We start from the raw sequence: 16864 nt of genomic DNA on the forward strand, positions 1-16864 counted from the left end.
GTACTTCAGCTCAAAGCAAACAAAGCCCCTGGCTATGATGACATTGGCAATGTCCTTATCAAAGACATTATACATTGTATAGCAGATTCTTTATTTTTTTTATATAACCTTTCACTACAATCTGGTCAAGTACCATCTAAAATGAAACTCGCAAAGGTGACTCCAATATTTAAGAAAGGAGACAAATTATGTATCAGCAACTATCGCCCAATATCTTTGTTAACTTCGTTATCAAAAATCTTAGAGAAAATTGTTCATTCAAGGACAACTACCTTCCTTGAATCTCACAACATCATATCTCACTCCCAATTTGGCTTTAGAGAAAAACATAACACAACTCATGCCATTCTAAGTTTAATAAGTACCATATCAGCTTCAATCGAAAAATCCTGTCATACTATCGGTTTGTTCTTAGATTTTTCTAAAGCATTCGATACTATAAATCACGACATTCTGTTATACAAACTTGCGCACTATGGTATTAGAGGTAAGGCTCTGGAATGGTTCAAAAGTTATCTTTCTGGAAGAAAGCAATTTGTTACCATTGATGGATGTAATTCGTCTACGGTACCAATCACGTGTGGAGTTCCCCAAGGAAGCCTTCTTGGTCCACTGCTATTCTCTATTTATGTAAATGACATTCGATGTTCTTCGAGTGTTCTCTCTTTTATCCTTTTTGCTGATGATTCAAACGTATTCTATACTCACAGTGATCCTAATAAGTTAGTGGAAGTTTTAAATGTAGAACTTGCACATGTAACAAATTGGATAAAAGCAAATAAATTATCTTTAAATAAACAAAAAACCAATTACATGTTATTCAGTAACTCTGTTAAACAACTTCCTGACCAAGTGATATTTGATGATTCTGTTATTAAAGAAGTCAAGACTACAAAATTTCTCGGTATTACAATTGACAATAAGCTAACTTGGAATTGTCATATTGATAATATTTGTAAGATAGTTTCAAGAAATATTGGCATCATTAATCACGTTAAACGGATTCTCCCCAAGTCAGTGCTTCTTATGTTATATTCAACTCTTATTCTTCCTTACCTTAATTATGGCGTAATGGCATGGGGAAATGCAATACAAACTAAAATGGACAGGGTGCTCCTCTTGCAGAAAAGAGCGATGCGTTTGATATGCAATACCGCTTATAGATCACACACTGATGTTTTGTTTAAAGAAAACCGTATTCTTAAGATTACTGACTTATATCGTCTTCAGCTGGGTTGCTTTATGTACAATGTAGAAATTAACGCTACTCCTGCTGCATTTAAGGAAATGTTTCGAAAAAATAATGTTATACATAATTACTCAACAAGGTATGCGAATGATTATCATCTTCCTAAAAATAGAACCAGTTTTGCTAACAGAAATTTTATGTTTACTGGTCCTAAGCTTTGGAATTCCTTTGATCGTTCACTAAAACAAGCTCAGAGCTTGAATAGCTTTAAGTATAAGCTCAAAAATGAGTTTCTTGATAAGTATTAATAAACAGTTTTATGGTAATTAAACGTATGTATATTTAAATCAAAGTTTTCTAGAAGTACTTCATTAAGTATACTCGGAAGGTTATCTTCTGTTTCATTCATTATTCTAATGGTACACTGTGTACACTGTAAACACTTTATACATAAACTTGTGCTTTGTAACATATACATGACTTGTTTGTATATCCATAGTACGGTTCATGTGCCCTTGTAAATAGTGTATATAATCTTATGGTGTTTTTGTTATATTTCACTCAGCCTTATCTTTGATATCATTTTGTCTATAATCTGTAGGGGGACTACATTTAACAAGCAGTGCTTCTAAGTAGTCCCCTCCACATTTGTATATGGTGTTATTCTATCTCAGAATATCACTATATTTTGTATATACATGTAACATACTCTGTATAGTTTTGATATGTCCACTATGTGTTATACCCTGTATATTCTATCATATAATGTCCACCATGTGGAATATGAATAAATTTCATTTCATTTCATTTCAAACTAACAAACAAAGTTACAAACCCCTAACCAACGGTAATGAAAACATAACCTCCCCCTAGGCCCCTTGGCGGAGGTAATTATGATATTAATCAAGTCATCAAGTCATTAGAGTGTGATGACCAGTCATCATGATGTAGATATCTAACAGTTAGGCCTACTACCGGTATGTACTAATTTAAATTTACATGCACTGGTTCTAGAAAAAACAGCCCTACAACTGCTGACATGCAATTGAACATGTTGAATTTTGTTTAACACGTTTGTACTAGCCACATTTAATACCATGATAGTCCGTACACACAGCACAAAGACCTGCCAGGGTCTGCGCCTTCAAAGCGCCTATAATCTAGATATTACTTAATACCTTCCAATTTACATTCCCGTAGTCAATTTAGTTCTACTCAGTAGCAAAAGATCACAGCACACAGGCATAGACAATGCTCAGGCCTCCGCAGCTCAGCTAGCTGCTCGGTCCCAGACATAGAAAGCTGTGTGGGTGGACTTATTAGTTGCAATCAATCAGCTGCCAATGCCTGCGTTGCGTGCAAACAAAAGTTGATCTTTGTTTAGGACGTAAACTGTAATATACTACCGTTACGAATCACATAGAATACCATTTATGAAACTTGCCTCGTGAACTAGATTTGTTGGTGTAGTCGTAGAATGAAATGACCCACACAAGCTCAGCCCGGGCGCTCAGCTCAAGTCTAACGCTGTTTCGAAGGGGTATGAACCATAGGGTATGCAGTACATGCACGTAAATGCACACACACCACCCAGCTACTTTTTCATTTTTATCATAGGCCTACATGATAGGAAAATACGATATATTGTGTTGAATTCCCTATACCTTTTCTTCATTAAAAAAAATCCGATTGTCTTAGGATACCTATTAGATTTTGAAGGTCAATGATGATTTCTGCATTCGCTGAATCCGCATATTTTGGGGTTAATTTCCCTTTAAAAGGGGATAAAAACCGAAATATGCATAAGGGGATTGATTGAGCGCATCAGCGAAATTTGAGGGAAATCGGACGATCTGGTCTGTTGAAATGAATCTTATAAAGTTTCGGTACATCCATGGTTAGTGATCGGTGGATGAGCTAGCAGACTTCTCGTGACGTCATGGATAGGCCTATAACCACATTGATATAAAAATATGAAGAGAATTCCACAAAATTTCAGTTATTATGAAAAGTACCGCATTCCTTCGACTTATTAGTGGCATACCTAGGGCCCTAATGTAAAGGATCACTTTAATAGGGTTCTCTGCCAGGATGGTAGAATATTTCTGTACCTTATTAGCAATGGTTTTGAGGGGAATGTAAAGCCACCAGTATTTTATTTACAAGCGCTGCTTTTTATGTTCCCTCTATTTTCAACATCTATAACATTATTTAGTAAACATCATATTGCGATATCTTTATTAATGTAGAATATGTATATTGCCTTTTATATCTTTGTCAAGACGTGGCATCACAAAGTGTTGAAGTCTTCTCATACAGCGATGGCTGCACCAAAATTTTAAAACTTCATAGAATGTTCGAATTTTCCTAAAATTAAGCCAATGTGTTTAATTGATATTGCTGCATTTTAATTCACAGTTCTTTTTTTTTTTTTTTTTTTGGGGGGGGGGGTTTCAGTCTCCTTTAATTCCTTAAGTGCACTAAAGACATTTTACAGGCCGAGGGGTAAAATATCTTTTGCATTGCACCTGCTGACTTGATAGCAGGTTTAGGCCTATATCGGCTCATCACTCCAGCCCATGTGGCGCACGTACACACATGCACATCACAGTCATGCATTCAACACAATACGGCAATAATTAATATTCTACACACACAATGGGCATAAGAGCAAAATAATAATGATGATAATAAATTAATGATAATGATAATAATAATAATGATAGCAATAATAATAGTAACATTAATAATGATGATAATAATATTAATAATGATAATAGTAGTATTAATAATGATAATAAAAATGATAATAGTAATTACAAAATTAGACACCAATCTCATACAACTGAATGACTTAGTGCATTACTGATCTAAAGTTGAGCTCATGTCACCAAACAGAATATGTTGCAACATATTCCTGGCATGTTAATAACTGAGCAGCTACAAAACAAAAATCAACTGAATTCTTATTCATTTATTTATGAAGAATTATGTACATTTACTCTATGTATGTATGTATGTGCGTGTGTGTGCGTTTGTGTGCGTGTAAGATTAGAATAGTAAAAACAAAAGCCACGTTTTAAACTGGATCATGATGTGAGTGCACCTGCGAACGGCATTCGTCACGACACTGCAATCAAATGATATTGATTTACAATGTTATCATGCTTAATTTTCATTACGGGAAAAAAAAAAGTTAGCAAGAAATGACATCACATATGTTGATTAAAACGTAGATGAGTCATAGTGATATCCCTTGACAGTCTGAAGCCAAATGAGTTAATGATCGGAGAGAGCACCATTTTAGTGGCCCATTTCTCTTTCTATATTCTTTCTCTTTCTCTCTCTCTTTGTATACAATATATCTATATATATTGTGACAGAGAGGCCTATTTGGAATGAATCCCTGGATCGAAAGTCTTGATGAAAGACTAGTGTCATGTATGTGTTCAATACGTTGTGATTAATGTATTTTTAACCCCTTTTAGCCCCCATAATAGCTTTTCCTGCTACAATATATTCACATATATGCATATGTTTATATATTTATATGTATATGTTTATATATTCATATGTATATGTTTATAACGATATATCATTATATTCATCCCATTCACAACGTGTGTGTATGGCATATTAGAGTCGCGCTGCATACTCGATCCCAAACCATTTTATATTTCCATTTGACAGAGAGAAATTCATGGGAGACAATTGATTATACTGCATTGTGACATAACTGAACTTGCATGAAGCATAATAATACCGTCCACTATGGAATAAGTGGACTATATAATATAGATAAAGTATTTCATAAGTTTTTTTTTCTTTACTAGTGGTTCTCTCAATTCTTTTTTTTTCTCAACAGAAGCATTACTTGTATTTTTTTTTGCTAGTATGCATGCATGTCTTTATCTGTATCATACTATATCCTTTGCAAGAATGAAAAGTCGAATATGTATGTTAATGATATGAATTATAATACCTGATTATTCTGTTTTGTTAAAAGTGGAGTTACAGAATCTGATTAGGGGTGGACTCGTGGAAGATTTTTCCTTTGTTCAACATAGCCATCGCAAGGCAGCAAGTCGTGAGAGAACGTGTGTACATGTATACAAATTACACTGATCGCCTCCTTGTGTATGTCATGTGTTAAAATCATAATGCTGTATAGTAAACAGAACAGATCTCTTCTACATGGGCTGTTGATATGAGTGGTTCCCCTGGTCCCTCTCCTCGGTACGTGATTCAGCCTCCAGCTATGCTTGCACAGGCAGCCAGTTCACAGGATCACGTCTTTTCATCTCGCCTGGGGAGCTCTGTACCAACAAACTTTTCTTGACACTTCCATACTGTGTTGTGACATCTCCTTCGCCCGCCCGTACTGTATAGTCTGCTGTTTTGCTGTAGAGGAATATCATCGGAACTAATACCATCATGTCTGCTTTGGGTCCGGGTCCGGTAAGAATCGGGAACAGCCTTCAATTTGTTTGTTGCAAATGTACAATCTTATAGCTTTGTATGCGACAGAGTTCTCTGGATTCAGAATCATACGTCTGTAAAATAACTGATGATGCCCGTTCGAAATATATACTTCTCTCGACAAATACGCTCGTCTCTCGGGCCCATTGCACCGACGCATTTTTCTGTTGACCTGCGTTCATGAAAAGAGACTTTGATAAAAGTAACTATTGTATGATTGTGTTCATGCGTGTGGGTGTGTCGACACCCACTCGATCGTGCAGTCTCTGCATCGTAATAATATTTTCTTCGCAACCATGCACCGTAGTATATACCTAAAGTATGAATATGAGGTGCGTGTATGTCTTGGGTCAGCTACGCAAATAAGGTTGCGCATCATCTAGGATATCATGCAGCTCGATTATAATGATCGCTATTATTGTATACCTCCTTGAATAGCATGGACTTATAAACTAGGCCCATGGGTATATTGTTGTGCCCATCTTGAGGAACATAGAGGAGGCTCTCCATATCCTATAGAACTTTTTAAACACCGATTCTTGTACTTATTGGTCAGTCACTGTTTCTCATTAATGAAAATACATAAAAAGTGTCGCCTAGCTCCCTAATCCCTGCTGTTTCTTCTGCGGATGTCGCTGCTATAGAGATGGCAGACGTGGTTACTATAAGGCGATAATGCTCAGCATGAAATTTCGCAGTACACACCCGTCATACACCAAATTGTCAAAAGTTCGCAGCGAATCAGAAAATTCGATTGATATCATTAAATGTCTACATGGTTCTGTTGCTGTTGCTGTTGTTGAAATGTTTATATGAGGAATTAATTGAAGGAACAGATTAATATCAAGCTCTTATGTTTTGTTTTTATTCTCAATCTGGAAATATCTCAAAGAGTATTGGTAGGCCTAGTGGCATATTCATAATTCCAACGTGATTCCAACGATATTCATAAACCTAATTGCCATTTCTCTACAAGCCCAAGCAAGCTTGTTTTATCCAAAGTTCATACCCAGTCAAGCTCCAAGCAGATTCATGGTGACCTATAGTAGTCGCAAAGCATCTCCACGGCTATCAGTTTGAGTGACAGGACAGTCAGCAAGGAATGTAATTTTAATACGTCAGACTGGATTCCTGTAACGCAGGGTCTGAAGGACCACGTTCCAGGTTTCAAATCCTCTAGATCAACAAAGCGTGTTCGTGTACATGATGCGATGTGAACAGGGTGAATATGGTGTGGTATACCAGGTAGGGCCTACCCTGGTAACCTCTGCTAAAGGACAAGTCCACCTTCATATCATATTATGTGGATTGAGTTAATGCAGCAACACATCTGTGAAAATTTGAGGAAAATCGGACGATCCGTTCAAAAGTAATGAATTATAAAGTATCTGCGCAGTCAGTGCTGGATGATCTGTGGCGCAGTCACTGCTGGCTGAGAAGACTATAGTGTACAGATGCGTAGAACGATGTAAGGAAAATATAAAGAGAATTTCGATCCACAATTTTTTTTTTTTTTTTTGGGGGGGGGAAGTGCACATTTCCTCGACTTGTCACTAACTTATGTTAGAGGAAAGTGTTCTTTTATTATGCGAGAAAAGTGAAAATATTTTTGATTTTCTTAATATTTTCTTTATGTCGTTCTACAGTATGTGACATCACAAGCTGTAGTATAATAGTTTTCTCATCCAGAAACTTCAAAAATTCATAGCTCTTTAATGGTTTGTCCAATTTTTCTCAAACTCTCACTGATGTGTCTTACTAATATAGCTGCATTCTCTCAATCTACATGTAGGTAAACTTGTCCTTTAAGACTCTTCAGCTGCAATTACCACTGGCAACCAATGTCCCATTATGTCAATGAAATTACAAAGAAGTGATATACCAAGACGGTTATTTTTCTCAGGTTCATTTTGGCATATACTGCTAGCGTCTGAGATAGTGTGGCTATAATGACAAAGTAACTGATTCTTCAATTTAAGCTTCTGAAGACAAAGGAGAGTGAAATTAGCAAGTGTATTCCCTAATATTTAGTTTATGAACTCTATCAATTTTCCTCGTACTATATGTGCATTAATGAATATGCAGATTTTTCGTTTTGAAATGTTTCAGGGAGGAGTGGTTCTGGTAGCGGGAGCTTTTAGTTTATGTAAGGGTCGTTTTGGTTTAAAAGCGCATATTATATACGTACCTATACCTTTATTATTGAAGATCAAGTCTTACCTAAAGCACAGCTTGCTAATTATGCTAATATTTCTTTTTTTCAATCTGATATTAATGAAATACATCAAAAGGTTGTGATAATTTTCTTGACAACACCAAAGTTATCATAAAACTTATTATATTATAGTGATCAGCAATCTGATCAAGAAACAAAGCAAAACAAAGTAGTCTTATTAAATAAATGATGGGTTAAATTCTATACCTTTTATTAAGACCTCTTTCAGTAATTAGTGTTTGCGGATATCTCAGTCATTTCAAAACAGATTTTCATCAAATAAACCTTTAATTCCTCTTAGAATTGTATGCTTTTTTATATTTCTCATAAATGGTTTCTAATCATTTCTCAAAAAATTAAAATCTGAATCCCCATCCCAACCAAAACTATTTACTTGAGACGTCAGTTCTGTCTAATTTTTCAATAAAACATTAAAAAAAAACGTTGCTGGAGTCCTTTCATCATGATAATCTACAGCATTTTGATTACAATCGTCTCCGCGCATGATCTCAAGGCAACAAATAAAACGAGCCTTCACACGTTTCGAATCAGGAAGGCAAGAGTTGCTGGAGGACGATGTAGCTTACGTCAAACCTGACTCAAGCCGCATGGGTGATAACGACGAAAACAAAGTTTCAAACTTCTCATGATGAAACCGCAGAGGAAGGAAATAGGCCTTTATGATATCTTACCTCTCGCATGTTGACAGACAGCGGTTAGGAAGTGATATAGACTTGAGATGATCATCAATTCAGTATCAAGGTGGCATAATTATGGATAGTTGTTGGTTTTGATAAGTGGTAGTATGTATACATAAAATAGGTCTGTCGTTAGCTGGAAATTTGATTTTTATTCGCACATACTATAGGAGGGGAAGATGGTTACGAAATTGACCTTTTACCTCAGCAACCAAGTGGTAAAAAGGATTTCTACGAATAAGTTGAAATCCTTTACCGTTTGGTTTCAAAGGTGAAAAGAAATTTAAAAAATATTATTATCCGATTGCTCATACCAATATAAGAAACGTACGAGTCGTCCTTTGCTGTACAATGTACTCTTGTTTCACAAAACTGGGTCCTTTTCTTCCAGCAAGAAGCTCGTTTCTCCGAGCAAAACAGATCTGCTTCGCTGAAACTACCCCATTCCACTTCCTCCCCTCCTTATATACACACAGACACACCCACAAGTACACAAATGAAAATATACTCGCCAGCGTGTTTGCACGGGCTTGTCTGCAATGTTAACTCATAATTTCTGTGTCATAATTTGTTATCGGATATCTTCCTGTATTTGCACTTTTTTGACGGCACATCCTGTTATTTCCAATCACAACATGGGAATCTCCATAAACCCAGTAGCGCGACTTCACCTTGTCTGAACAGCTGATTGGTAGCTTCCGAAAGGGAACGACAAGGCTCTGTGTGTACGCTGAAGCACGTATCGAGAGAGCTGCATGGGCCCATTCGGAATGCCAAATATGTAGCCGTCCATGAGGGGAGCATACCCTATGCCAGCGGCGGGATGGGGTCTGACCCTCGTCATTACATTCAATATCGCAGAATCGTGCATTGTGTTACTGTAAACATATAAACATGCACAGATGTCTTACGAAAAGTAACAATATCGATTGAATAGACATCTTTTTTCGAATGACCAGTATAGACACTCGCATGGGTTTTATGACTGTGCTCATTGTCCAAGGGAGGGATTCATATTTCTCCGGTGATCAGAATCAGATTAGAGTGATCAGAGTCTAAATCGCAATCTACGTATGTCAATAATTATGCGCATTCAATACTTGTAATGCAGCGGACTATGGTTATTGTTATTACTAGTCTTGTCAAGTGCAATGTGCAACTATACAATGCAAGATATATAGTGTTATTTAGTGTCTATGTTTATTTCTCTAGCTGTCATAATCCACCTACGTTATAGCAACCCTCCTATCTTCAGTGTGCCAAATATTGTATCATCATTATGAATATAATCATCACATGGATATAAATGCATAAAAGCTATATGTATCTCTGAGTTATTATGTCGCGCAGAGAAGATGAATATAGCGGATGAATATAGATTGTCATGTAATATAGAGGGGAGGGATGAGGAAGAGAGAGAGAGAGAGAGACGAAAATAGTTATCTATATACAATGTAATTGATTATTGCCATTAACAACACTGAGTCATATCTGTCTGACGTCTTCCTCCTTCACGCAGCGACTAGACGACGAAGAGGACAAGATCGAGCGGCCGGTGATCACCGACCAGGACGTCAGTGATGCCGGCGATGCTTTGCAAGCCAACCCGTTCACGATCTCGGAGTCGTTCAACAAGCTCGAAGAGGGCAACGGTTGGTATCTGACATTTAGAAAATATATATCTTTAAAGGGAAACTTCACTCTGTGTTTAAATTGACGTAGTTATGATTAGAATAAAAAACAACAACTAATAAAGACAACAGTCAAATTTCACTGCAATAAAAAGATAATTATATATGATTTCAAAAGTTTCAGGTACTTTAAAAAAGACGTTAACAATCATGTATACACAAATAAGATAAAACGATGTTGTCATCTCACATCTCATGCATTGATGATGTAATTTTGATTGGTAATAGAATCAAAATAATTATGGTCAATGCCTTATCACTGAAACCCTGCAGACCTTCAAACTTATAGATAAGCATGGAAATTATGCTATTGTAACTGTCGTTATGTGAAATATATATAAAACTTGTTTACCATTTTCAACGACTTTCGAAAACTGCACTGTTGTATTAGCCTTAAATATTATTCGCATAGGCCTATCTATCAAATTAAGATTGATAATTGAGTTGAGTTTCATGGCAACTATTATATCAGCTTGTCGTGGCGTAGATTCAAGGATGGTATTCCATGTGCCAGTATCATAGTATACTCATGAGGAGATGCGAAATCAATACGAAGTGCGCAGTCAAGATGAGGATGCCATCTGGGGTTATACATACGAGAATGAAAGGCGGAATTGGGGGGGGGGGGGGCGGGTGGCGGAGGAGGAGGAGGAGGAGGGGAGGGGAGCCTGTACGTGTATTCCCCATGGACCCCACCTAGAGCGGTAAGATATTCAGGAGGTTCTTAGACCCCATCCTCACTCTCAAAAAAAAAAGCAAACAAACGTTTAGTGCTTTCTTCGCCGTCACTATGAAGCACGGTATGTTATTGAAGATTGAAGAGGAAGACGAAGATGTTTGAAAACTGCTTTTTTTACGTTACCTTTCTTCATTTTACCTCTTGATTTTATTTTGGGTATTTTTAATACAAATATCTGGTGCTGTAATGACGAGTGATTTATGAATGTATGACTGCAAGAACCCTCCATTTCCATTCCCATCCGTGTAATATGCATATGTATATACCTTATAAATGCAATTGTATGTCGTTACTCATAATCGCATGTATCTTGTTGATGTACGTTTATCGAAATTACAACAAATTTGTTTTGTTTATGCATTGAATATAATTTCTCCTGTTTATTGAATGGAAATGAAAATAAAGTTGAACTTGAACTTGAACTTGAAGAAATGCACTATGCGCAGCTGAGGAGAAACGCACATTTCGGATCTATTTAAAGAATATTTTCAAGCGAGATATTTAGATTTTTTGAGGGCAGTGTATTCTACACGTTAAGATATTATCACAAACACGTGCATATACACATATACACCCACGCACGCCGCACGCACGCATGCACACACACGCACACACACACACACATACACACACACTCGCGCGCACACACACACACACACACACACACACTTTCTCATCCCGGGTTTCTAATCATTGATAATGACAGCACCCCACATCTTCAGCGGGGCAGCCAAGGGCTCCGAGTCGGTGTTCAAGAGGGAAGGCCCGATAGTCGACAACGCCCCCAACCCACTGAAGAACGCTACCCCCGGCCACTGCGTTGCGTGTGGCGTCAAACTCAAGTAAGATTTGTGTCACCATGGAAACGGGGTCATCCCACGACACCGACACCCACGAGTCATACGGTCCACGAGGTCGACATTGAAAAAAAAAAGGTCCATAAGTTATACAGCCCACGAGTTACGGCTCACGAGTCATACAGCCCATGAGTAAATAATTCGACATTACGCAAACGAAGCCCACGAGACTGACACTACGTAAAAGAGACTCACGAGACGGAAAGGATGAATGTGAGCCTTTTAAGCGTAGTGTCGGTCTCGTGGGTTTTGTTTGCGTAGTGTCGGTCTCGTGAGCCTTTTCTGCGTAGTGCCGAACTCATAGGCTGTGTAACTCATGGGCTTCATAATTAACTTAGGGTCGAACTCGTGGGCTGTATAACTAGTGGGCTGTATGATTTATGGGCTGTATAACTCGTGGGCTGCATGTCTCGTGGTTGCCGGTCTCGTGACGTGCACCCATGGAAACTAGTTTGATATAATCTTTGCTAACGCATTACTTTACAATGATTGACTCTGTCGCATTGATTGATAATGCGATGGAAGCCGTACTGGTTAGTGATTTATGAAAGGTGTCCTTTCAAGAGATGGCACAAACTCAAAATTTATCGATTAAATTTGGTTGTTTATGTTTTGTTTTTTTAGTGGAAAAGGACGTTTATCAATAAAAGAAAAAGTATAAATTAATATGAAAAAGCAAGATTTGCGATGTGAAATGCTGTAAAATCAGAAGCTCCGTCAAATTCTAATGGGACTGCAATCAATGATTAGACCCTAGAAAGTTCAATTATGCGGTGTTTGCTCTCCATTATTTAAGATGATTGGGAAAAGGAGAGATTTTGGAGATCAGGCATGATTATGATTCTGATCTTGTTCAAGATTACTAGTTATGTGGTGTAGGAGTAGCCAGCATAACCTCCTTAAAAATAATATTGCTCCTTCTAACAGTCCCGACACGGTTATTATTCAATTTCCCCAAAATATATTGTCTATTTATCCAATTTTACATCGAAATTGGGAAGGACAATAATTGTCCTTTGATGCCCTTTGATGAAGTTGCATCTTTTGAGGTGTACGGACTGGGCAGGAGTGGAAGCCCGAAATCTGCCCTTGAGCTCTGTCTGAAGTCTGCTTCAAAATATTCGTATTATCGTATCTCACAATGACAAACATCACAAGTTGATTTATGAAAACCCGTCCTATTTATGTGAGGTATAGCACGAGTCAGGACGAGGTTTAGTAACGAGCTCATGATTTACCCTAAGTAGGTCGGGGGGGGGGGGGGGCCTGAGGGTCCCCCCCCCCTCGACGTTCCGCGTGATGTATCGCAATCGCAAAAAGCTATCGCCGCGACGTTTCATGACTTTTTTCTTTCGAGTGTCCCGCATCTTTTGACACCAAATTTGCGACGCCCGGGCGCGCGGTTCCGAAGTTACGCATAAATATGTACATGCATGTCAGACCAAAAATTGCTCAAAAACGTTAATTCGTCTACAATTTCAATGCAAACTGTGCTTACTGGCAAATTTCATAAAAGCATGATTATTTTGGTGTTTTATTGATTAAAATCAATGAATAACATATTTTCTTGTTTGGAGCGATGTAAACAAACAATGAAAAAACAATGAAAAACATAAAGTCGAAAAAACAAAGAAATACATAAGAAATTCAAAAAACAATAAAATACTTAAGCATTTTTTGTGATATCACAATTATTTTTTATTACATTTGCTAAGGACACTAAAAAGAATATTTACACCAAAAAATGCCTGTTTTGAGCTTTATTTTGTGATTTATACCAATTAGTCTGATTTTATGCATCATCTTGCATAAATTAGCATAATTAGCATAAATGATGATTTTTTTTTTGAAAAATTAACTTCATGGTATTTTAGATTACATCATAGGCAATGTGTGTGCCAATTTTCGTCGCGATCGCGCGGTCGATGGCCGAGATCTGGAGGGGGGGGGGGGGGGGGGGGGGGGCCTGGGAGCCCCCCCCCCCCCCCCGGCTCTATCAACTACCTAAATAGCCCGGCCTAGTTAGGGTTAACTCTTCTCAGCAAACACTGTAGTAGGGTCAGATTTGGCAAATAAAGATGATATCAAGCATAAGTCACAAAATCAAACATAAGTCAGGTATCGGCCAATCAGCGCCCTATCTTGATTACCGGTATTGAATTAGTTTGGTATTATTTTCGATTTACTTATATATGTATTCATAATATACATTTATATGATATTAATCATATCTGATTATTCATTTATCTTATCCATAAATATTCAATGTGCATTGATTGGTTCTATGATTAATTGATCGATTGGTTCTCTGATACTCTTCCCCAAAACAGAGGCAAATTCTCAAAGATTCGCGATCATGGATTCCACTTCGATTGTTTCAACTGCGCCGGCTGCGGCAAGAATCTGCGAGGAATTGGTAGGCAAAATACTGACCTGTTCATTACAGCTTTATAGTGCGACTTCATTCACAATTTTTACTTTACTGACAAATATACATAAGAATCCTATGGCATTTTAAAGTTATACGATGCTTTCATCATGAAAGTAACAGTGATACCAGTGTCAACCGACGGACCAACGATGCCTATAGTCTCGTATTTCTCTTATAATTATTCAAAGACCCGCAGTAACTTGGGGATACCGTGATGGAGAGGGTAATGAACTGTCCCGGCTCGGATGTACCCATTGTATACTCGTATTCGAGAATCTCCGTAATGAATTGTGTACAGCTTAATCACTGATCTTTATGTAAGTAGGCCTATTATGATTGTACTGTACACTCACACCCGAAGAATCTCGACTGTATAGTCGACCGTTTTCGGTGAGCGTAAAATGCTTTGACGAGAGCGATTCTTGGTTTTCCAATGCAGGCCTACCCCGGCCGGTGGACAGTGAATAAAGATTGATTCAGGTGTGAATTTTCTTCAATTTGTCTCCCTCTACGAATGAAATTTGTATAGATCGCAACTGCTGATCTGAAATTTAACAAATTTCATTTGTAGAAGGAGACAAATTGAAGAAAATTCACGCCTCAACCTTCACCCCTCAGATCAACATTCTCTGGCTTTCAAGATCTAATCAGGCCACCCATGCTTCCAAAGGTTGTTCAACAGGGTAACATAATATTCCCTCTTGTGATTGTTCTGATAGTGACGCTTTAAGGGGAAAAAAAAAGAGAGAATGAGCCGCAGTGGAAACAAATTTCAATGCCAGACAGTCTAAATTATTTTAACTTCATTCGCCTGTTTTATTTTCAGGATACTTCGAGGTGAAAGGGTACTTTTACTGCAGAAAGTGCAAGCCCCTTTGAATAACACGAAGAGACTATAGCGAGCATCTTCCGACAAAAAAAAAAATCAAGTCAGCGGAGAGAACATGCACCCCGTAAGATTATCATGTGGACTATCATCGGTGAAATCATAGCGAATACTATTCCGTTTGGTTGATTCTAATTCATGCTTACAGTGCGTGGCTTGAATTACGAGACCTGTTATACTTTTTTCTGTTTCTGTTGTTGTGTTTCTGTTAGGGGACCTTTAAGCAACACGAATTTGATATAGTTCTTTTCAAGAGTGGGTTATGATGGAAATAACGATTCTAATCATCATGACGAGAAAGAGATGAGAGATGGAGAAACAGTGATGCCAAAATGATGGTCGTAAACTTTTGTTCAGACAGCTGATGATTCCCCATGCAAAAGAAGTACATAGAGAATTATTAAAACCTTTCTTTTCCTTATTTTGAAAGTGCCGTCCAAGTGACAGTAACATCTACAGAATTAATGAAGGTGTCAATGTGAATATACCAAGGTGTAAATATGAAATTTGAAAATCAAGTGAGAAGCGGCTTATCGTATTTACTGCTTCAATTGTTGTTTCTTTTTCCCCTCTTCCTTCACTGATTATAGTTTACTCATGGATAAGCTCACTACAGTTACCTTCTTGGGGTGTATTGCTGCTTGAAAATTTTCGAGGAATAGTTTACTTCAGACTGATAGAAACGTACCTAGCACATTCTGTCTCACGGCCCATAAGATGAATAGTTTTGGCCAATGTTTCTGTTTCGCCTTCTTTTAAAAGCTATTGCTGCCATTTATGAATTCTGAAATTTTCCAACGCACATTTTACAGTTCAGAGAAAACATTAAGAAGTGCATCGTATTATACACTTCAACTCTTATGAATAACGTAAAGCCAAAGATTGACTGCCTTTCAAGAATGGTCGATGAAAATATGTATACAGAGTTGAATAAGATTGCGACTATACTTGCAATTTGCAGTTGGTCTCAACTGTGTGGCATGCCATGTAAAATTATTGCACAAGCGCCTTTCTTGCCTTTCTGTCGCTCTCGTGACATTAGTTGCCTGTGCAAGACCAGTAACAATATACTCCTGTACTATAATTCATTACATGAGTCTTGATGTGATCGAAAGACAGTATACGCAAACGTTTTTTATTTTAAAAAAGAAATTGCGATGGGCATTTTGAACTTTGAATCATAGTATCTATACACCCTAAAATATTTCATGGAATGTTTGATTTTAGCAATGCAGAAAAATGTGCAACTGTATATGGTGCAAGCTCTGACGTCAATGCAAAGTAGAATTTTGTGTTATAACAACCTAAGTGTGGATGTTATAGATTCTTGTATAAAGTTTTCTATTCAATTCTTCAAAAGTATGATTTAATCAATCGATAATGTAATTATTGCTGTTCCTATTTTTGTTCTATTATTATCATTATTATTATTGTTATTGTTATTATTATTATTATTATCATTATTAACATCATCATCATCATTATTATTATTATCATTATTATTATCATCATCATCATCATCTTACTAAAATTGTAATTACGTTTAAGCACCTGTTGTCAATAGGCATACGCCCGGCAATCGACAATGTCTTGGATAGAGGCGTTGGCGTTGACACCGGAAATCAAAGAGTGTCAGTTTCCGGGTCAACGATCACGACGAGCGATTCCGGATGTACACT

The 16864-nt window shown here is 37.4% G+C and overlaps 1 protein-coding gene across 1 annotated transcript; it reads left to right on the plus strand.

Moving 5' to 3' along the window:
- Positions 1-5623: 5623 nt before the first annotated feature.
- Positions 5624-15198, plus strand: LOC139722656 (PDZ and LIM domain protein 1-like). The gene is made up of 5 exons (XM_071633948.1): positions 5624-5647; positions 10101-10233; positions 11718-11853; positions 14199-14284; positions 15126-15198. The coding sequence occupies exons 1-5, from the start codon at positions 5624-5626 to the stop codon at positions 15176-15178; spliced, it is 432 nt and encodes a 143-aa protein (XP_071490049.1). The 3' UTR covers positions 15179-15198.
- The last annotated feature ends 1666 nt before the right edge of the window (positions 15199-16864 follow it).

This window comes from Diadema antillarum, unplaced genomic scaffold (genome assembly GCF_040938485.1).
Source record: "Diadema antillarum isolate AM-2024a unplaced genomic scaffold, OU_Dant_1.0 scf00000169, whole genome shotgun sequence".
NCBI lineage: Eukaryota > Metazoa > Echinodermata > Echinoidea > Diadematoida > Diadematidae > Diadema > Diadema antillarum.